This window comes from Anthonomus grandis, chromosome 1 (genome assembly GCF_022605725.1).
Source record: "Anthonomus grandis grandis chromosome 1, icAntGran1.3, whole genome shotgun sequence".
Classification (NCBI taxonomy): domain Eukaryota; kingdom Metazoa; phylum Arthropoda; class Insecta; order Coleoptera; family Curculionidae; genus Anthonomus; species Anthonomus grandis.
In genome coordinates, this window is record NC_065546.1 from 37,721,649 (window position 1) to 37,745,360 (window position 23,712).

General features: G+C 34.5%; 2 protein-coding genes across 4 annotated transcripts in view; both read right to left on the reverse strand.

Moving 5' to 3' along the window:
* Positions 1–12,878, reverse strand: part of LOC126745903 (protein unc-80 homolog) — a 97,943-nt gene extending 85,065 nt beyond the window's left edge. The window contains exons 1-17 of one of the 3 annotated variants that reach the window (XM_050453965.1): positions 12,742–12,878; positions 12,541–12,689; positions 12,282–12,486; positions 12,046–12,218; positions 11,800–11,993; positions 11,301–11,419; positions 11,149–11,178; positions 10,923–11,052; positions 10,666–10,863; positions 10,330–10,613; positions 9,831–10,069; positions 9,667–9,785; positions 9,460–9,608; positions 9,269–9,404; positions 8,753–9,176; positions 8,465–8,655; positions 8,319–8,391 (exon numbers count right to left, since the gene is read on the reverse strand). In XM_050453965.1, coding sequence (XP_050309922.1) covers positions 8,319–8,391; positions 8,465–8,655; positions 8,753–9,176; positions 9,269–9,404; positions 9,460–9,608; positions 9,667–9,785; positions 9,831–10,069; positions 10,330–10,613; positions 10,666–10,863; positions 10,923–11,052; positions 11,149–11,178; positions 11,301–11,419; positions 11,800–11,993; positions 12,046–12,218; positions 12,282–12,486; positions 12,541–12,616 — 2,740 coding nt within the window. In that variant the 5' untranslated portion in view covers positions 12,617–12,689; positions 12,742–12,878. Of the gene's footprint in view, positions 1–8,318; positions 8,392–8,464; positions 8,656–8,752; positions 9,177–9,268; positions 9,405–9,459; positions 9,609–9,666; positions 9,786–9,830; positions 10,070–10,329; positions 10,614–10,665; positions 10,864–10,922; positions 11,053–11,148; positions 11,179–11,300; positions 11,420–11,763; positions 11,994–12,045; positions 12,219–12,281; positions 12,487–12,540; positions 12,690–12,741 lie in introns of all 3 variants that reach the window. The other 2 variants (XM_050453956.1, XM_050453948.1) reach the window with 2 other exon arrangements.
* On the reverse strand, positions 12,637–21,591 carry LOC126733451 (protein unc-80 homolog). The gene is given in 10 exon segments (XM_050436791.1): positions 12,637–12,678; positions 12,742–12,891; positions 13,213–13,492; positions 13,494–13,648; positions 13,698–13,866; positions 13,942–14,108; positions 20,889–20,918; positions 20,976–21,024; positions 21,080–21,208; positions 21,269–21,591. Coding segments are annotated over 9 exon segments (1,140 nt in total). The 5' UTR covers positions 21,178–21,208; positions 21,269–21,591.
* Between the last annotated feature and the right edge of the window lie 2,121 nt (positions 21,592–23,712).

The window sequence follows — 23,712 nt, forward strand, 5'->3', positions numbered from 1 at the left end:
GTTTTTGGTTAAATCATAATAGATCTTTATTAAGCATATCAATTACAAAAACAAGTTGAAAGAAAATGTACAAATCTCCTAATCAACGTACAAAAAAAATCTGCCAAAAAAAGCGAAAGTACATTTTACTTTCTTGTGAGCTAGTTAAGGTACGAATACCTCCTCTCACAGCTTCTTACATTTCGGAATTATTACTCTGTTCTCAGATCTAAAGTTTTAATTTATTTTAATGATAATTAGGCTTTTTTGAAGCATGCATTTTACAGGATTCTAAATTAATCATTCTCTAACACAAAAGCTGCCTTATGTGTAATACACCATTTATGTTATATAAAGTATCCGATGGAAAGTCTATTTTTATTAAATAAAAGGTTTTCAAAATTAACTATACTAATATTTATAAAAAACTATACCCAGGGCCGGGAACCTTCACTCCAACTATTTTTATTTGAGATAGTTTTAAGTACCCATTTTTGCATTATTTCCAAGCATTTAACATGACAGTTAAGAACTCCGACTATTCCATAGGTCAAACGCGTCTGCACTAATGAAAAATACAATGTTTTAAGTTAACTCAAGATCCAAAAATCTTTTAAATATTTAAATTTTAGTAAAATACATCTAATTTTTAAAACAATATCTTTAACGTGATTGCTCCCATTACCAAAATTTATAAATTATCGTCAAACCATTCTTTAATATCTTTCTTTATATTCTTTAATTCTCTTTCTGCTGTTTTTGTTTATCTCCTCCTCCTAAACTACTGATATGTATACAGATAGAGTCTCTAAAATAACAGTATCATCTGCAAATGACAAAGGTGGACTATTAATATACAAAACGAAGAGAATTGGCCCCAGTGTAGTCCCCTGTGGAACACCACTAGGGATCCAGCTTCACTCCTTAAACATTTAATACTCCTTCAATTCTTATATATTGTATTTTGTCGCTTAAATAACGTTTTCGAATGTCTAATATTTTTCCTTTGAAACCATAGCCTTTGATTTTTTTTATAAGCAGAGAATGTGAAACTTATCGAACACTTTAGCTAAGTCGACAAAAATACACAATGTTGGGCTAATTTGATGCTAAGATTTTTGTATGTTGATTATATAATCCCAGAAATGTCGTCCTCTATCTATCTATACTCCATGAGCCTATGTTGGTTGTATAAGAAACGTGGACTTTTTCGAAGATTTTTGCGATATTGAAACATAGCGGCGGGACGCCATTTTGAAAAATAAAATTAAATAGAAAGGAGGATAATGCGATACATCGTTTGAAAGCTCCCATTGAATACTTTATGGTCCTAGAATATTAATTTTTAATGTTAAAAAAATCAAAAAACTCTACAAACAACAATAGACCCACAAACAAATTACGCCTGAACAAGTATAGTAAAGAAAATAAAAATGCGAAAAATAATATTTTAAAGGGCTGCCATTTTGCTATGGGTAAAAGTAATGACTTAATATTCTAGGACCATAAAGCATTCAGTAAAAGCTTCCACTGCATTTTTAAAAACATGTACTTTTTCAGATTAAACAATTAAAAATGGAACTTCTCTGTTGTTTGAATAGTTGTCGCATTGCTGAAAAAAAAACATATCATGGTTCTTTTTAATTAAAATAAAACAGTGATTTCCTAATTATTTTCTTTCTCCAAGATGGTTCATTTTATCGATAATGAACAAACTTAGAACATTGAAAGGCTAGAATTAGTAAGCACCGTCTTTGTTTGAATTCAACACGTGCACAGGGGATGTTTTGTTTACAAACATGTTCATCGATTCTCTGTTGTCAAGTTTACACGCATTTTCAAAAGAGGAATTTTTCAGCTAGGGGAGAGAGGGGCAAGTGAATCATAGGGGGCAAGTGCGTTTCTAGAAATATGTCGAGCAATCGCGGCATCATAGCACGACAATGATCAGTGTAGTGTAGATGTCTATTAGCGGTATTGTGTCCTTAAGCATTTTAGCTGATATACTGAAATTACTAAAATTAAGGTAAATATTAACATTTTTTAAAATTTTGCGTGTTGTTTTATAATATTTTCAGCGAAATCAATAAGGATTTTCCCAAATTTAAAGGCAATTTCTTATATTTGCTTAATACCGCGTTATGCTTAGAATGTTGCCACATTTATCTGTCTTTTCAAGATTTAAATTTTTATATTTTAAGAACGATTGTAGTATAAAAAGTTCTTATAAATATATTTTATATTTTGCAGAGGAAAAATGGTGCGTAACTACGTGCGCAAAACCCAAAAAGGGTTATCCTCAAGATGCCATTCGTGGTGCCTTAGAAGCGATTCAAAATAAAGAGATGACAATTAAAAAAGCTAGTGTGGTTTTTAGTATTCCGAGAACCATCTTCGAAGGATTGCATTTCAATTTGCTAAAGCCAATCAAATAAGTCATCCTTTTAATAAAGATCGAAAACTTGCAGGAAAAGACTGGGTGAGCTCATTTTGAAATCGTCCGAGAATCCTCTCCATTCGAAGACCTGAAGCAACCAGCATTGCAAGAGTAACTTTCCAAATCTAGGGTTAATGATTTTTTTCAAAACTTAAAAAAGACCTTGGACAAGTTTAATTTTCCGCCGCATCCGATTTTTAACTGTGATGAGACGGGGATTACCTGCGTTCAAAAACCGGAAAAAATTTTAGCTGAAAAGGGAAGAAAGCAAGTGGGAAGATTAACTTCTTTAGTTAGAGGAAAAAACACAACTTTATTAGCTTGTGTCAGCGCTACAGGTTCGTTTATTCCACCATTCATTATGGTCTTCCCTCGTGTTCGAATTAATCCTGGTTTTTTAAGCGGTTCATTTCCTGGAGCAGTAGGATTTCCTGCTCCATCATGCTGGATGGAGCAGGAATTTACACCTATTTATTAAATTTTTAAATTATTTTATAGGCTGCACGAAAACAACAACATATTGTCCAAGTCTACTGATACTAGATGGACATTCAAGTCATAAGTCCATTAATTTAGTAAACCTGGCTAGAAAATCATGAGTTTCTATTATAACCTTACCTCCTCACACATCAAATAAGTTGCAACCGCTGGACGTAAGTGTCTTTGGACCATTTAAAACCTATCTAGCAGGAGAAATGGATCACTGGCTTACAAATCATCCAAGCTCTAGGATCACAGAATATGATATGGCTCCTATTATTAAAAATGCGCTTATTAAGGCTTTTACACCGATAAATATTATTAAGGGTTTTGAAAAAACAGGAATCTACCCATATAATTCAGATGTATTTCAAGTGTGTGAAATACATCTGAATTATCAATGTTTTTAAATGCGTTTTTCTCGAAAATGGTAACTCGTAGAGTTATTGACCAAGAGGTACTTTTTTACGTAAAAAGCTTCAAATTTTTAAAATTTAAAGAGAAAAAAACAAAAACTTTGCACACAATTTTTTTTTAGGTATTTTTTTAGGCTCACCCCCTAGATGATACGCACCTGACTAAATAATGAAAATTATGAAATGACAACTAAATTCAGAATATCAAAATTGGGAGAATACCAAAATTTAAAATTTTTATATTTATCCGTTTCGAAAATAAGTGGAAAAAACCATCAAAAACCGTCAAAAAAGCAACTCTTTCTAGGAGTAAGGGCTTTAAAAGCCGTAATACTCATTTTTGGAGCATCGAGAATCCGAGAGTAGTTCGACGAACTAACTTTCAGCATAGATTTTCCTTTAACGGATAAACGGGTTTGATAGGAGATAAATTGATAGGCCCAATTATTTTGCCACACAGGTTAACTGGTCGTCATTATTTAAATTTTCTTCAAAACAATATCAGAGATTTACTGGACGATGATCCCATAGAAACTCGACTGGAAATGATTTTTCAGCACGATGGGGGGGCACCAGCTCACTACAGCCGACAGGTGGGAAACTGGCTGGACAATCATTTTACAGGCAGATGGATAAGCCGAGGTGGTCCAATAAACTGGCCTGCACGATCGCCCGACCTGGCTCATTATCGGAACAATCCTCATGTAACCAGGCACCACATTGCATGCACATTATCCATTCTTCATAACAAGTGTCTTCGTAGGTCTCATGACAGTAAATGTATAACGTGTTTTTCTCTTCATCCGGCATTGTTTTTATGTTGTGTTGTTTCTCTCCTGCTCTTGACGTGGCACTTTGCTTCTTTTGCTTAGAAATTCCTCCTTTTAATTTTTTTCCATTACTAGTACTTGTCCCTGCTTCGTCGTCTAGTTTCTTTTTTACTTACTTAGCTTTCACTAGTTTTAATTTTTCTTCCAATTGATCTTTGTAAGGAGACTGGTTATTATTTTAGATCCTTCTATGCGCCTAGATTTGGATTTGGCATTTTCTTTCTTTTGAGAGGGTTTTGGCACTGGGCTTAAAGTTGGAACTGAAACATAACTACATGATGGTTGCTCTTGTTCAAAATTGTTTACTAATTCTTTAGAAGTACTCTGGATATCATCTTTTCTCAACAAGACTTCATCACTTATTACGGGACCCTCGACGGGATTAATGTTTTCTGTCCTACATTCCTTTTGAAGAATGTTCTCGGCTGGCGCAAAGTCACTGTCTTGAAATACATCTGAATTATATGGGTAGATTCCTATTTTTTCAAAACCCTTAATATTATTTATTGGTGTAAAAGCCTTAATAAGCGCATTTTTAATAATAGGAGCCATATCATATTCTTTGATCCTAGAGCTTGGATGATTTGTAAGCCAGTGATCCATTTCTCCTGCCAGATAGGTTTTAAATGGTCCAAAGACACTTACGTCCAGCGGTTGCAACTTATTTGATGTGTGAGGAGGTAAGGTTATAATAGAAACTCATGATTTTCTAGCCAGGTTTACTAAATTAATGGACTTATGACTTGAATGTCCATCTAGTATCAGTAGACTTGGACAATCTGTTGTTGTTTTGGTGCAGCCTATAAAATAATTTAAAAATTTAATAAATAGGTGTAAATTCCTGCTCCATCCAGCCTGATGGAGCAGGAAATCCTACTGCTCCAGGAAATGAAATGGCTTCAGCAAATTGAAATGCAATCCTTCGAAGATGGTTCTCGGAATACTAAAAACCACACTAGCTTTTTAAAATTTAAAATGTATATTCAAAAAAAATAAACAAGAACATATACCTAAAAAAGGAATGGAATAGAAAGAGGAGAGGGGAAGGTTAAACTATAATATCAAATTTAAATTATTCGATCTTTGTATATGTTGGACGCAAAGCCCGAAAACGGCCAATGGCCGTTTTTTTTTGCTCAATCTTAGGATTGAATTATCTAACACGACCAAAGCCCGAATTTCATTTTAATGTCGGGCTTTGGCTGTCTCTAAGCAGCCAAACCTAAGATTGGATAATTAGGATATAATCAATATAAATTTATGTAACGTTTTAAAAACCAATCCCTCTTTTTTAAGTGCAAAAAGCTGTGCATATTTGTTTTAATTTTGATTTTATTAAAAAAGAAAAATTTTACAAAGGCTATGGCAAGTCCGAAGAAATTTTTTGGCATAAATTTGGCAATGAAAATATTTATATAGAGAGGTCATCAAGGCACAATTTATTTTTTCGTACGTATAAACATGATACCTACATAACACATGGCTACTTAAAAAAAAAGAAATAATTAGTAAACATAAATTGTATAAACTTCTATATCAAAAGAACATGATTATGTATATGAACTAAAAAAAACAAATACATGTATTGTTTTATTATTATTTCTTTTTAATTATTTATTTCTGCAATTTAATGATGAGTGGCATTTTGAGTTGCATTTTACTCCTTTTTTTAGACAATTGCATCTTCTGTATGCGCAATTCTTTTTACAACCACATCTTACAAGACCTTGCTTTGATTGAGAATCTTCAGCAGCAACAGTTCTTAGCGTTAATTTTTTTTCTGGAACATTCACCATGTCTATGAACCTATGATCAGCTACTTGGAACTCGTTTCTTGCGTATAATTTTTCAAGTACTCCTGATGATGTTCCCAGCTTGTAGAGGTTACTATCTTTTTTCCATTCCATAACAACAGCCATCACGTTTCTTGGTGCAGCTCGTCCTCTGTCTACATCTGGTATTCTAACCAAAACATTTTGCCCAATACTAAGAGGAGCAAATTTTTTGTTGGATCTCTGCAGCATTTCGTCGGCTTGCCTTTTCTGGGAAACGGAGGCTGCTTTACGTGCTTCGGTAATTTTTTCTTGCCGAGTGCAAAGCATTTAGTTCTCGATTGAAGGGGCCTCTCAAGCCTCTCTAAGGCTTTTCCATTTCTTTTGCAGACTAATAGCTGAAACAAAAAAAAACTTTAAAATAATATAAAACTATTAAACTGCATCTAAATTAAGCAAGCGAGCACGTACAATAATGCTTGATTTTGACGCCCATTTATAAGTTTTTGATTTTTATTGTTTTAATTTCAGATATCTAGGAACTGGATGTACATTTATGGAACTACATTTTGCATTTAAGTGCGGCGTTTCAACAGCTACGCAAATAGTGAAAGAAACATGCCAAGTGATCTGGAATGAAGTTCAAAGAAGCATAATTCCTACACCCGATAAGGATGTCTGGATAAAAATTGTCGAAGGTTTTGAAAAACACTAACTTCCCCAACTGTATCATAAAGCATATTAGAATAATTAAATCAGCAGAAAGCGGATCACTATTTTTTAATCATAAAAAGTATTTTTCCATCACTCTTTGTTTACGTCGATATTGGCTGCTATAAAAGGTCCTCAGACTCACAATTTTTTGTAATAGTAGATTTTATCATTGAGATTTTTATCAAGATGCATAATAATGAGCTTGATATTCCAAACGAGAAACCTCTCATAAGCAATGGGAAGACTAAACCATTTGTTTCAATTGGAGATGAGGTTTTTGCTCTTTCAAATTATTTATTGCGCCCATATGCAAGAAAAAAATTATCTGAAAACTGAAAAGAAAAAAGTATTCAATTTTCGTTTATTAAGTACTAGAAGAAGTATAGAATGTTTGTTTGGAATTTTAACAAATAAATGGAGAGTGTTTCATAGGCCCTTAAACGTATCAGTTGATTTTGCAGTAGATATAGTGAAGGCCTGCTGCATATTGCACAATTTCCTAAGACAACGTGATGGGTATAATTATGATCATACATTAAGTTGCGAAAATTTATACGACCTCGCGGTTTGTCACGAGAGAAGAATTTGCAAATTTCTTTATGTCTCCAGAGGGGCAAGTTCCTTGGCAATGGAGCAGTATAGCAAGTTAAGGAAAAATCAAATGAAACAGTGTTTAACTAATCCTAATAATAAAATTATATCATAAATTACTTACCGATTTATTTTTTTTTTGCTGCCACTTAATTCCTGGAAATTATTATGAAATATTCCACATATATTTTCCCAAGCTTTTGCGTTTTCAACTCTGTTACTATATGAATCGGATTTATAGTTCCAAAATCGCGAGTTCAGCCTGAATTGCAGCAATGAAGCTGTCTGTATCAAACAGCTCAGCCCTTGCTCTTGATGCCGCGTAGTTAAAAAATGGTCCGTATGAAAATAAAAACGTTGTAGTCGGCATGTAGTCAGTCGACGGGATCGGCGACAGCCAGCGGCAGAAGTTGGATTGCAGTTCAAAAAACGTCCGTATGAAAAGGAACCGGGTTTTACATGGCTGTTAAATGGCAGTGCAAAAAGTCGCCCGTCTGAAAGCGGCCTTATAACTTCATGTATGGCGGGTTGCCAGTTACGCGGAGTACGCCCTTAACCCAGTGTGGCCAACCGTACTATTATAATAGTATACGTGCTATTATTAAACATTATGTACTATGTACTATTCAAACCCGTAATAGTACACCAAAAATACTATTATTTTTGTGTAAAAATCTTTAAAAATGTACGACGTCAGCAGCAAAGCTTTCTTTTTTGATAAAAAAAGGTAAAAGATAAATCAGCATCTTATATCCCATGAAAAATGTACTAGTTTTATGCCAACTGCACTATTATTGTTTAGGAACTTGTACTATTAGCCCCAACATATAAGTTGGCAACACTGTCTTAATTTTTTAAAATAAAGTAGTCAGTTCTTTTATATTTTGTGTTCTGTGGTCCTTCCTATTGAATAAATAAGTGCTGCATTATTTCATCTTGTGCCCCAAAAAAATCTTACTTCTATTATAATTTACAAAAAAATACATGCACTACTTATAACAAAAACGTGATTTTTTTCATAAGCTTAATTACAAAAAAAATATGGTTTTTCGACCAACAATAAAGCAGTTATTTTCATTAAAATGGTGCAGCAATTTACCTTTATTACAACAATGCACAAAATAGGCGCATTCTAGCAGTACGGCCGCCCTAGCAACAATGGCCGAATGAGGCTGCGTTCCAAAGAAGAAAAATCTCCAGTTATATACAAATCTGTAAACCGATATATAAAAAACTGTAGTTTACCAAATCCAGAGCTGAGGCAAGCAGGAAAGCATCCGGAACAGATCCTGGAGGACAAGTTTCAAGCAAAAATGAGAGTCTTTGGGTTCCCCAGTAAACCAAACCGGTCGGCACCAATCTTCGTTCCTTGAGAAATACGACTTCGGATTCGCGCGAATTGTCGCCAAGTTCGAACGAGTTTTTACGGCTGTAATCTAAGAAAAAAAAAGATTTAAAATTGTTTTTTTTTTGTCAAAAAAGGAAAGCGGATGTTTTATAAATATTCTTTTTAAATATAAATATTTCACATACATTTGCTTCCCCCGCCACTCTCCTCCGAACTACCATCCTTCTTCTTCCCTTTTTTCAAAAATTTCAACTTATCATCGATTCGCCGTTTGGCCTTTTGTAAAGTATGACCCACGTGCCCTTTACCAGATCCCTTACGCTGGTAGTACTTGGACGATTGCCGAATAAAACTGGCAGAATCATTAAAGCTATCCCCGTTATCCGGGAGATCACACTCGTCTACGGATTGCGAGTCGCCCTTTTTAAACCAATTGGTGAGCGAACCCATTTTGGTCCTTTTTTGGGTTTTGGCCGTCATATTTTCTACGGCCACCCCTAGCGCCTTCTCGCTTTGTCGGGGCGTTAAAATATGGTGTTTCTTTCGTAGGTTTCCTAGCGGACTCTGGTTCGACTTTGAAATGTCATCTGTCTCGGTCTCTAGTAAACTCTGAAAGAAAAAAAGATTATGCGTAAGCCTCGTTTACTATAAAAGAACATTTTTAACAAAAAATTTAACTGATTTACTAAAAGTTAACTTACTGCGCATGTCGAGGACGTACTTCGTTTCTTAAACAGCAGCTTACGCACCACGCCCTTATCGTCGATAGTGTAGGTGGCTTCGCCCTGTGGGTCAATATCATTCTCGTCAACGTTGGTCGTTGATTGATGCATATGCCTAAATGAAAAAATTAACATTTTTCACGTCACTTCACTCCTGTTCACTTTCAAACCTTATGACTCGTGTAGTTTGCATTTTGCCCTCCTTTTTGCAACTTCTTTCAGCAGTATCAATTAGCGCACTTAAGACCACTCTTCTAAAGGCACTTCCATGCCCCTCCTTCACATATGTCATTAGTTGACGAATTTCGCAGTATAGACCCTTAAAAATGTCACAATTGTCAAATGTTAATACGTCAAACAATTGAAATGAGACTCACAATGTTCTCGGATGAACGTATGTCTTTGAGTGCCTCGACGTATCTAGTGACCAACGGCTTGAAGGCATAAGTGATCACGTGCGCCTCGGTACCTCTGACACCACTGCCGCCACCTACCACTAAATGGTTTTATTTAATTGACAGATATTGTTATTGGTACTCACTTAAAGGTGATAGAAGTGACGTTGGGTCGACGCAGTACCCCATATAACCATGTAGTACCTCCATTATTTCAGTTAACGGCTGATTTTTCACGTATTCACGTAGAAAACGCTTGAACTGTTTTTGACTGAACTTGTGAAGTCTACTTAAATTGTTTTGGCATTGGGTGCGCAGAAACTCGGCTGCTGGGCCTCTCTGACCATCCGCGCAGCCGTGCGGACATCCCAAATGTTTTAAAACCCTTTAAAACAAAACGGCTTAAACCCTCCTTTCAATTAAAATTACATTTTTAACTTTAAACTTTTAACTCTCTTTTGTCTTTTTCAAATTTTATTTTTTTCAAAATGGCAGATTTGCATCATCTCTTTCTCAGTCATAACGTGGTTGTACTTTGCTCTTTTAACGTAAGAATGTGAATGTGACAATTTAAATTATGGAAATATATAAAGGGAACTATCATTTGTATATCAAAAGAGAGTTTCACCTTCCCTTCTCACTCACCTAACAATAGTACTCATAGCAAGCTTATGGGGCGACATTACCAAATCATTCATCAAACTCTCACCCCCAAAAGAGGTATGAGTGGCACTAGTGGGAATTTTCGGCTCGTTCTCCCCAGTTTTCCCAGTTTCTGCCTCATTTTCCGGAGGGCTCGATTGGTGTTCATCTTTAGTTGGTTGCCTCAGAATGCCCATGTCCATCAGCAATTCCAGGATGTTCAAGATCACTTCTAGAACCCTTAGGGTGCAGGAGGTACTTTCCCTTAAGGAAGTACGATAGAGGGCCTAGAAAATTAATATTGAAGTGGTGATATTTTTGTGATATGTGGTGCATTACTTTTAAAACGACAAAAAAATCAATATCACCATCTTTAGTGATGTAGCATATGGATCCAGGAGCTTCAGGAATATCTTCGCTGGTGTAAGTGATATTTGAGTCAGTTTGGGATCGGGTTAAGCTGGATTTTCTCTCTTGTTGCCAGTAGCCCAGATGTCCGGAGAGACTGGCTGCATCTATCTGACTATCTACTGATCCCTAATAAAAAAATTTATATTCTAAATACTTGTTTTTCCACACATTTTTCCCATATATACCTGTCGCCTTAAGTAGTCTGGTGATGGTGTGGGGGTGTGTTCTGTCACAGTGATAATGGGATTGGCCATGGGTTGCTGCTGGACAAACTTGCTGGGTCTTTTGCCGTCCCATTGGCCATCCTCCATAAACCTTGAAAATATTTCAATAATTGTCTGTTTTTTCTCATTATAGATATAAAGAAGCTTTTTGGTACATAGAAGGCTACGAAATCTACTACAGACTTACCCTTCCGAATTGATTTCGTCAATCAAACAGCTAAGAAGACAAAAAAAGACACTTAAGAAAGAGACACTGATGAAATTGCTAGGGTTGCGTAATAATGTATTGAAAAAAGAGAAAACACAAAGCAATAATTAGAAATAAGTTAATTTGCAAACCTGAGGCTGGGCATACTTTTTCCCTTCACCAGGTTATTGGGGGTAGGGTCGAATGACTTGGATAGGCCGCCATTTTTTCTGGAAATTTCCTCGCTAGTGTCAAGACTACGATGATAGTCCTATAGATGATGAAGTTTATTTAGCAAATGAACAAATTTGGATTCTTGGACATGCAAAAGTACATACGAACTACACCTAACTATATATAGATACTAAAAGAAAAAGTGCAAGGAAAATGGACAAGAAGCTTCTTAAAAAGGATTTACCCTTAAAAAACTTGCCAAGGAAATAGGCCTATAGAATATTACCTCAACATCTGGAAATGTCTGGGTACTATTCTAGTATAAAGTAAGTACCTAAAAATCCTTTTTTTTTTAAATCGTGGAATCCATTCAAGGAGCAAATAAATCAGTCAAGCAAACCAAACAAAGAAGAAAAAGAGACAGAGATAGTGGGTACATACATCTAGAACTCTTTTGGCTATACTCTGGAAACGCACCGGTTGTGTTTGATCCAGCGGCTTTGGATCGTCTTGTCCAATTTTTTCCAGTGCCTTATCCGATTTTGAAAGCAATTTGGTTTCCACGAACGCCTTTAAATCAGCTATTTTCATCCTTTTACGCCCTTTTTCACTTGAGGAGCGTTTGTGTAGGGACTCTTCCGAGGATTTGGTATGTGAAATATACGGAGACTCTATGGAGAGAATATGAATTATTTAATTAGATAAAATATAATTAATTCTTACCGGCTAGCAGTGCTACATCTTTAGGCTCAGGCACTTCAATGAAATCTTTATTTTCACTTTTTTTACTGTCAGTACTTTGGTAGAATGACACCTCGATTTTAGGGATCGGTAAAGAGTTGCTGCGCTTTCTCGGTTGGTGTTGGGCAGCACTCTCTTCGCTTATATCCCGAAGCCTAAAGAACTATATTTTTAGCAAGACGTTTCTCCCTATGTAAGCAATTTAATCCCACTTCTACCTGTTATAAAGGAAATGTAGAGCCCAGTAAATCCCTTCCTCTTGCCAATCGGTGATAAACAGGCAACGCAGTACTCCCACATCCAGAAAAGTGGCTGCAGTAAGATCCATGATGTGGTGAGTACCGAATTTGGGACCTGATTCAGCCGGATGTTCGGTTTTTTTTGGTGTCACCGCTCTCCATAGAGTCTTTATCAGTTGAGGATCTATAAATTGGTCAGTGATCAATATGTCAAAACCCTAAAATGATCTATTCTTACCCAAATTTTTGCATGGGCGGTCTTGAGGTTTTATCCTTTTGCTCAGAAGAGCTTTGAGGGTGACCAGAATGTCCATGCTCTCCACTCTTGTTTACGTTATTCGTTCTCCCACTCCTCCTCATCGCCAACTGGATTAAACTGGTTTCAGCCTGAAAAATAGTTAAATTCAGCCGTTGCTTTAACAATGTCACATTGACTTACAGTATAAATGGATGGATCTCGTAAAAATCCATCAGATTCACTTAAGGGTGGCAAACTGAAGATCACCACGTGTTCATCTTCAGTGCTTGAACTTTCTTCGGGAATCGTTTCTGGAAAGACCGTGTCTTTTGGGGACGATACCCAGCTAGCCTAGAATTATGCATCATAAAGAATTAAGTTTAGATTTCTTAACATTTTAACGTTTTCATTGAGTTCAAGAGGTCGGAACAACAATATATGGATAATATGAAAAAAAATCCTGTAATTTTTTAAAGTTTTACTGAACATCCAGTAAACCAGTTCTAATATATTGTGTTGATCACACATATTTCATTCAATTGAGAGGCATCATAAGGTTTAGAGAGAATTAAATTTCCATTCCAAAAAATCATAAAAAAAGAAGGGTGAACTTCCACTCAGTACACAATGGACTAACAATATCTTCTGAACCTCCACCTGTTACATACTTACGTCATCATCTTTTTGAGTTATGGTGGCTGTCACAACAGTAACAGGAGTCGACGGTATAACGTTCGAGGGATGTTGCTGTTCTGAGCTGGAGCAGCTGACTTGTTGACTCAGCGCAGGACTGTCACGACCCGAGGTGCCCGTTTCTCCTTGAGATTGTTTGCCTGAAAAACAGACTTCTGTCAACGTTTTTTCCGGAAATCTATCGAATGCCCTTACGTCCGGTGAAAAAGTCCTGAAACTGGGAGCGCCACTTGGCGTTTCTCCCATAAAAAAATTTCGGTTTAGGTTTACAGTGGGACATGAAACAGGAAGCTTCTGGATGCCGGAACTCCCACATAGGTTGCCAGATCTTTAGGCCGTTTTCCAAACGGAAATTTTGGTTGAAATCTGATTCTTTCAAGTTTTGGCAAAGGGGAGCGAAGAGGTATACAAACAGCTAAAATTTTTTTAATAGAAGTACGTTTCTCTATATATAAATTACTTACGGTAATGGTGGGAATGGAAAATAAATAATGGAAATGGGAGTACTGGTAAACGTCTTTTTCTATATCGGTATCGGCGCATTCTTCTGCCGCATCCAGTAGAATCCAATGGAGGGTGTAGAGCAGTTTGGTTTCCATTGCTCCCAGATTTTGCAGGTTACCATCTTTCATTCTGGAAAAATTAATTAAGCAGAGCAATAAGCTCCATCGTCTTCAATTTTTTTTAAATATCAATTAGACTCCGTACCGATTGTACAACACCGACTGGATGGCGTGCATAACATGCGGCAACGCAGCCTGGATTAGCCGCCATCTTGGAATCGATTTAGCCGCTTCAGTGATGTCTTTTTTTAATCCAGAAAACAGATTTTGTACCAAAACCTTCTCGAACACCTTACAAGCCTCTTTTAGCTCCTAAAAGGCACATTTTTATATTAACACGTTAACCCCTATGTATATTAAAAGTAATACGCAAAAAGATTTATCGATATTTAAAGATATATATAAATAGCCTGATGTGTCTATATTTTTTGATAATCGGATATTTGGCGCATTTCAACGTGCTGTGTATTTCATCCAAACACAGTTACCACGAATTGGTATGGGCTTTCCGATACTTTTAGGTTCCATGTAAGTAACCTAAATGTAATTTAGTAATTCCTATGCAAGTCCAGCAACATGGCAAAAATCTCGTTTAACGTAAATACCGGCAAATATTACATTTAGGGTCAGTGTTTATTTGCAGCACATGTATGAAGCTTGCTTGTATGGTGAAAATCGGAATCGTATGTCGGCCATCTTGCTTGGCAAAATTGACAAAAGCGGACCGAAATTGCGTTGACATTGACTGATAGAACATCATTTGAGTTTGTTTTTGATTTCAATGTATGCTCGAAGCGTGGGTTGGGATTGTTTTAAAGATTCTATTTTAAATCAATAACTTTTTTCCTAAAAAGTTATTATCAATTAATATTTTAATTGATTTGCAGCAATTCCAGGTGTCCGGTAAGAAAATGTGATTTTATTTATTACCCTTATTTTTTTTGTATCGTCAATTGTTAGTCTGTAGTAAAATCAAATTCAGTTGGCTTCAATAAAGGTGTTTCACCTTTCAAATATTTTAATTTTTAACTTGATTGTTAACTAGATATTACAAAATGTGTGGCCTCTCATTTCCTTTCGACAATTAAAAAAAAATGATTAAAATTTTCATGTAAATATCCTTCATGTAAGAGTAGGTAGGTATATTTTAAATGGTTCAGATAAACATAGTAATAAAAGATTTTTCAAATTCCTTCAGTTCCCATTACAAAAAAACATGGAGAGAGATATGCAATGTAAAATTTATTAAGACTTTGAGCTACAAAAGTTGTTCTGTTCAGTTCTCTCCAACCAATTTTAAATAACGCTGATACTGCTGGCTTTACACTTCAATACATATTTATTTAAAAAATTTTTTAACAATAAAGTTTTTTGTAAGCTTGTTTATTTATATGTTAGGTGTTTTGTGTATGTTATGGCCTGATGATGCTCTAGGCGAGCGAAAACCTTGTCGTTTTATTAAATGTATATTTGTGATGCTGTAGATTTTGTATGACCAGCATCTTTGGGATAATGGATGAATTTTTCGAGTTTTATGCTTAGGTGTTTGCTTTGGATATTGCGACTAAATAATAAGAGATTTCTTATTAAACGAAATTTAAATTTTCCCGCCTTAATTTGGCCACGCCTTTCTATCATTTTGATTGGTCCAACTAGTTACGTCAAACTGTCAAGTTAGTTACAATAGTTTCCGTTGCCAATCGAGAGGACGCTAGCAGGTTTGTCAAAAGAATTTCGTTTCAGCGTTGATTGAATATTTGGTATTTTTGGAATATTTGGCCATATTCTCAATCAACGGTTTCAGTTTCGAATCAGTTTGTATGCAACCGCCACTTCTCTATATATTTGTATTCTGTGGTTTGCAGTGTAGTGATCGAGTGCTTGTACGTCCTTCTAGTGACGATTTTCGCGCGCAAATATGCGAAATACGCCAATATGTGCAGAAAAAAACGTCCCCTTTCCGAGTTAGAACTTGCCAATTTAGCCGAAAGTTTAAGCGATGCTAGCGATATTGACGAGCCATTTGATGATCCAGATGCAGATCCATAGTACACTGAGACTTAAGAGTTCGGAATATGATAGCAAAGAATCTGATATAATAATCAAAAATTTAAAAAATTTAAAGATTAACAGCAAGCTTAAGTACCGAAAAACCAAGACCAGCCACAACAGATAATATTTGTAATTTTATATTACCCTCAATAATAAAAATTATGTCTATTTTTAGGGTATGAATAGTGATGACGAAGATCGAGATGTAAATTTAATTGGTCCCTAAGTTTAAGCGGCAAGAAGAGTACAACCAAACGTGATTTGAAATGATGTTGATGAAAGGAACCTAAATAAATTTCCAATTCCACAAGAGGACGACATAAACCAGTAAAATGAATATTGTCACTGACGTGAGGAAAAGTGTCAATAAATCAGTGACAGTCAATATTTGAAAACAAGTATGAATTATTCAATCGACGAAAAAATTGCCATAAATAAGTGGCATTATGCGGGAAACAGTTTTAGAGCATCAGTATCTGAAATGTTTTCAGTTTATTTCCCCACCAAGCCCATCCCGTCCATTTCAACTATTAAACGTATTGTCAATAAGTTCGAGTCCAAAGGTACCGTAATAAATAATTGTAAATGTTCAACTCAGGATATCGAAATTAGAGCCGAAGAAAGAGAGAACAGAGATCTTAATATTCTACTGAGTGTGGAGGAAAATAAGATGGTTAGTACGAGGGTTCTTGGGCAAGAGGTAAATAAACATCATACAACGGTATTGCGTACTTTAAAAAAACACAAATATTATTCGTATAAATTCGAAAAACATCAAGAGCTACAGGAAGGAGATGAACAGCGAAGAATGGCATTTTGTTTTGAAATGATGGAAAGAGCAAATAATAATGGGAATTTTTTAAGAAATATAAGTTTTACCTATGAATGTACATTTACCCTCAACAATGAACCAAATGTTCAGAATTGCCGGTGTTGGAGCCAAGAAAATGAACATCGCTCTGTTCATACTCTGACACAATATCCCCAAAAAACAAATGTATTCGTGGGAATTATCGGACACCATATCATTGGACCCTTTTTTATGGACTATAACCTAACAGCTGAAACCTATTTGGACTTATTTCAAAATCAAATTGGATCCGCGTTGTAAGAAGTTATTCAGGAAGATCAAATGATCTGGTACCAAATTGATGGTTGCCCGGCCCATAATGCCCGTATGGTTAGAGAGTGCTTGGAAAATGCTTTTAACGGCAATATTATTGGTCCACGGTATATTTTGGCCAGCCAGGTCACCTGATCTTTTACCGAATGACTTCTTTTCGTGGTGTCATTTATAAAAGTGTAAAATTTCAGAATCTAAACCAGTTACAAAACGCTATTTCGTTAGCATGTAATAAAATTTCCCAATATCAACTTAGTAACGTTAGAAATGAATTTTATGATCGGTTAGGATATTGTTTAGCTGTTAATGGGGGGATGTTTGAACATTTGATTAATTGATGTTTTTATGTAATTCTCTATTATTTTTAAAAAAGTTGAACAAATGGGGGGAGAAAGTAAACTCAAAGTCCAAGTCTCATAAATCAAGCGTCTATTTAAAGGTTACGCGTTTCGCCGCATTAGGGCATCATCAGACCTAAGTAAAATTAACAAAATTAAATAATACGGAACAGAACGCTAATTAACAGAAAAGATATACCTATCTAAATACAAAAACTGCACACTGACTCACACTAACATAAATAAAAATAAAATAAAATAAGTTTACACCATCGCGTGTATCGTTATTGACTAAAATATGAATTTTAAAACGCCAAATATCACATCCAGTAAATTTTTTACATATTATTTTATAAAGAATGAGTTATTTAGAAAGAATATTATTTATAAAGAAAGCTTAGCCATGGGATCATGCCTTTCCCCTTTCTTAAGTGAAGTTTTTATAAACAACTTGGAGTGCAAAATTATGAACAGTTCTTTCGCCGATCATATAATAGCGTATAAACGATATGTGGACGACATTTGTATTGTTTCGGGAGGCAATGACGATCAGTTGTCCACCTTCTTAAATTTTACAAACAGTCTACATAGTAGAATTTCATTTACCTTAGAAAAGGAGCACAACAAAAGTTTGCCTTTCTTAGACCTCTTGTCAACCAGGAATAATAATAAAATCGAATTCGATATATACAGGAAACCATCCACAACTGACAACATCATACAATTCACTTCTAACTCACCACATACCCACAAGTTTGCTTCATTTAACTCTTTGTTATATAGGATGTTCACCCTTCCTCTATCCAAGGAATCTTTTTATAAAGAATTTAACATAATAAAGCAGATTGCAGTTAATAATTTTCCACTTTCTACCATAAATAAACTTTTTTTCGCATACATTAATAAATATAAATTCTCCTACCACATCTTACACTCCAATTCTTTAAATCTTAACAAATTCAGATCTCTAACATTTTTTGGTTCAATATCTCTCCAACTTGCAAAACTATTTAAAAATAATCTTAATCTTTCAATAGCTTTTAAAACTGCAAACACTTTGAAAAAGCACTTGATAAACACAAAGGATAAAATGGAGCAAACTTTAAAATCTGGGGTGTATTCTTTGAATTGTGGTGCGTGTTCCGCTGTGTATGTTGGTCAGTCTGGTAGAAGAATTTCCACTAGAGTGAAAGAACATATAAGTCTTTTCAACAATTGTAAGGACACCGATATTAAAGAAACAAAGTCAGCCTTTGCAAATCATCTTTTATCGACTGGTCATAACTTTTCGGTGTCGGATGATGTAACTATATTACATGAGTGTGGAAAAGGTAAAAAACTAGATCTCCTCGAAAAAGAAGAGCTAAGAGAAGCCCAATATTAAATTGTGTCAATGATATCTTTAATTTCGAACCTAATCTCATTTTCAATAATCTCCAATAAAAAAAAAAAAAAAAAAAAAAGTAATCTTGTCTTATATAACGTAATTACTCGCATCCTACATCATTACCCCGGTTTGGCGACAAGGTATATGCTTCGGACTTCTTGTATTTAGATAGGTATGTCTTTTCTGTTAATTAGCGTTCTGTTCCGAATTATTTAATTTTGTTAATTTTACTTAGGTCTGATGATGCCCTAATGCGGCGAAACGCGTAACCTTTAAATAGACGCTTGATTTATGAGACTTGGACTTTGAGTTTACTTTCTCCCCCCATTTGTTCATATACTTAAGTCTCTTTGAGAATAATGGATGATTATTTTGAATTTAAAAAAGTTATTGTATTTTATTTTCATTTTCCACACTTTAACTAACAATAGGTTTAATGGTTGAAATGGACCAGATATGCTTGATGGGAAAATAAATTGAAAATATTTCAGATACTGCTATTGATTTAATTAAAGTCTAAGTATGATAAAATTATTTTTTTAATAATCGATAATAATAATTGTTATTGGTTTAACTTCATCGTGTTACCTACACTAACGTGTCTTACTTTGAATGTATGGTTGTGACATTGATAAAACGAAAAAAAAAAATTTCTTGTATTTGGCTGTACGTCAGATTTGACAAAGCCTTATAACAAATTGTTTGCTGGTGGCTGGTGTCTGGTTTTACCTGAACCGAAAATTTGGTAATTTTGCAATTACATTCAATTGAATAATTCAAGATTCGCTTATTAAAGTTTGCCAGATTAGTCTCTTCAAAAAGTTATCTTAGATTTTTTCTATAAAATGTACAGGGAAGCCAATAATTGACCCCCTTAAAATTTACATGAGATTTCCTATGTTCCGCTCGGCGACGCACCACCCGGTATATACACAGATATCACGATGTTGATTTGAAGCTTCGCTGTCTTGTTTACATTTTTCGGATAATGAATTATGTCCAGAGGGAAACAGATTATTTCGAACCGATAGATTATTCATACTGGAAACAGTTTAATCAAAAATTTTCAGGCAGCTTTGGTGCCAAAAAACTCCGTTTGTATAGATGGTTCCTATTCGAGGAAGGCTATCATTTTTGCAATATATACCTGGAAAAAGCTATAAGTATGGCATTTTAACAGCGTTCATTTTCTATTTTGAACAGCGAAAGGACCTTAGTCACCGACAACTATTACACCAGTGTTAGTTTACCTCATCTACTGAACTACAACGAGACTCATTTAATTGGAACACTGCGAAAAAATAGGAAATACAACCCTAAAGGTGTCTTTGAGCAAAAATTAAATTGCAAATGCTGTGTCAAGCGAGCAACATGAAAGTTGTTGTTGGCAAATAGGTAGACACACGAGATGTTGCTTTTTTGACAACTTAATCGCCTCCAGTAATGACTAAAATCCAGACAAGAACTGGTATAAAAAATAAGCTATCTACGATAATCGAATATAACGCCGTTAACTAATATCTTACTATAGTAATCCAGTGAGGCGTTCTTTGGAATGGTACCGGATAGAAGTTATATCCAGTACTAGTATTGTCAATGCACTGAAACTGTATAATAAAGCTTTAGATAAAAAAATGGATATTACGAATTTTAGGAAGAGTCTTGTTCAGAGTTTGTGCAAGGAAAATGAAGATGTTCTTTTCCTGCCAGCATTAACTCATCGATTGGACGAACAAGCAAAGAGAGTAAGATACCTGGTTTATTATAACTATTATTCAGGAAGATACGGAATAGCGCATGCATCCAAAAATTCAAAACAATATAACACCTAGATGTTCAGAATGTAGAGACAAAAGAATTTTACGTTTAAAACCATACAGTATCCAAAAAATGTGAATTTAAGTCCAAAGTAAATTTTTCTACTTTTTGAATAAACTTATTATAAAAAAATTGTGTATTGGATTTCATACATACAGGTTAATATAACCGTAATGTGTAAATGTTAGGTTCTGTGAACTGCATGTATCTTCTAAATCACTACTTTCAAAAGAAAATACTGTTATTGTATTTTTGACAAGAAATTTTCAAAACAAATTTATGAAAAAAAAATCTTAAGTCAGGATACATAATTTTTGTGAAACCGGGAGCAGGCTTCAAAGTGTTACAAGAAAAAAAAACCTTTTTGCACTCACGTGATGTCCCGTCATAACATGCTGGCAAAACTGCAACAGAAATAAAATTAAAGCGACCATATAGGATACGTTCTTATTATTACTTACGATGCATGACGCCTCATGTAATTTTCCTAATTTGGGCCGCACAAACGGGCTAAAAATTGAATTAAAACAAAACATATATGGACTTGAATTGATTTAAGACTTACGCGACCTGTCGCCAAAGAAATATTTGAATAGGAATTGGAATGGCCACATCGCCCAATGTATTTTCCCCAGGGAGGATCCCTTCTTGGCCGTGCATCATTTCTTCTTCCCTAAGGGTTTTACCCTAGAAGCTGTCGTTCGAAATGAGTCCAAAAGGTGTTGGCGAAGGTTGCAAAGATGTTTTTACTTACCAGGATGTGGAAATCTGGATCCTCTCAGAGGCCTCGCCAGTTTTATGGTGTGCAGTACCTCAAAAACCACTAAAGAATGTCCCTGCAACCGATTTAATGTAATCACATCATTAAAAACGTGATCAGCTTAGGGCGGATCCCGAATCTGGGACAAAGAGATCCGCTCTTGCATCCAGAATGGGAACGAGTTTTGAGATCAAGAGGGTCTCTATATATTTCGTTTTATATGGTTTTGTTTATCCTTGATGTATGAGGCATCACTATTTAATCTATATAATATTTAATTAAGTATGATATATTAAAAATTCACTTTATAAGTGAAAATGAAATGAAAAGTATTGTCTGGTCTATAACAGAACTCTATTTATATGTAAGTGACTCCTTGAATTGTATCCAAAGAGTTTGTATCGATCGGGAGGAGAGGAATATGAGAACGAGAGAACGGAAGGATTCTGCGCTGGATTTGATATTTTTAATATATAATACCTATATAATAATAAATAATAATAGTAATATATTAATTATAGGAAAAGCTCTGTTCATAGAAATTCGATGTAGTATCAAATCTTTAAATCTTATATTATTTATATATTATGTATGTACATGCGATCTATAAATAATTTTATTGTAAAAATATACAGGATAACCCAGGTTTATCCGGCAATATTTAAAATTTAAGTTCTATTGTCCACAATGAACTCTTCTTTTTTTATAAACTTTCTTTTAACTCTTTACCCATTTTTAGATATTTGCAAATACTGTTTTTTTTTTGTTTTAAATATTTCTAAGCAATAAACCTAAAATTTTTCTAAAACTACACTTACAACAAAAAGCATTATCTTATATTAACTGCAAGGTAATGAAATCATGTTAAACAAAATCCTGACAATAACACTAGATTCATTTTTAGAAGCCCCAAAGTTGAAAATTGTAATTTTTTAATATTTTTCCTCTCTATTTAAATTTTTTTAAAAAGACACTAATAAAACTTGTCGATCTCTGAAAAACATGCCTGTCCTAAACAGTTTCAAATGCAATAAAAAAAATTTATATTTTTTTATTGCATTTGACTAATACTTAACTAATAAAAGTATTTTTACTAAAAAAAATATGTATACGTGTATTCATTTTAAGTTGTTGGTATTCGTCTTTTAGATATATTTAATACATCTCTGAGTGATGGTGTTTTTCCTGATTCAATCCTGTGCTCATAGTACATAATACGAGATATAATACATTTTGATAGATTTACACTCTGCCTGTTTATAAATATGTAGTTCTTCGTAAACAGCTTCTGATTCATTGCAATAAAAATAGAATAACTGTTCCAAACCTTAGTTGTTAGTATCTGTCATAATCAAGACCATTCAGTTCGCAGATTTCAAGAGAACCTTTGAAACAATAGATATTCTAACTTTTAAGAAACTGAAGCAACTGGGTCTTAGGCGTCGGTTCCTGATTTAAGTGAAGACTGATTTAAGTCTTATTTAACTCCAACGTGGTCTGTTTAAAGTTGTGTGATAAATATAGTGTGCTTCAAAGTTTTCGATATCTTGCTATTTTTATTATACTTGGCTCTTAATTATCTTCCCCTCTTTGAATGCGTTTATATAAAAATTTGAAATTTAACTGTAAGATTAATTTATATTAAAACGCCAAAATAAACTTTCAACATTATGTAAACAACCAAAATTTTATAAATAAGACACGAGTGAAACTTACACACATCGATCCGTTGATCTATGGAAACCCTTTGATCTTAATTAAGATCCTTTGACCTTAATTCGTAAATATAGATCCGTTGATCTCTACTTGAGAATCGTTAATCATAACTCATACGCATAGATCCTTTGATCTATGGAGATCCGTTGATCTCAACTAAGATCCTTTGACCTTAATTCGTAAATATAGATCCGTTGATCTAGAGAGATCCGTTGATCTCAGTTAAGATTTTTTTTTTTTCTCAATTCATATCGTATTGGTCCTTGGCTCTCGGAGTAGCAACAGCATTTAATACATTTCATGTTTTATCCCATAAGTCTTGGAAAAGTTATCAAGCGTTTTCGAAGTAAAAGCTGTTCCTGTATCACTTATAATACGATTGGGAACACCAAAAAGATGAATTAGGTTCATGAAAGCGTTAACAACATGTTTACTTTTTTGATCACGTACACGTTCCAATACACAAAAGTTGGTAAAACCATCTACAATCACCAACAGAAATTTATTCTTCTTCTTGCTTGTAACAAATGGGCCCACGTGATCGATGTGAAGTGTATAAAATGGAACTGCTATTTTTTCGATTGCATGTAGTTTACCTTGTTTGATTACGTCCGTTTCCTTATAATAAGCACGGTGTAAACAAGCCTTGATATACTTTGTGACAAATCGCCTCATTTGTGCAAACCAATAATTTTCACAAATGCGCTTTATGGTTTTATCAA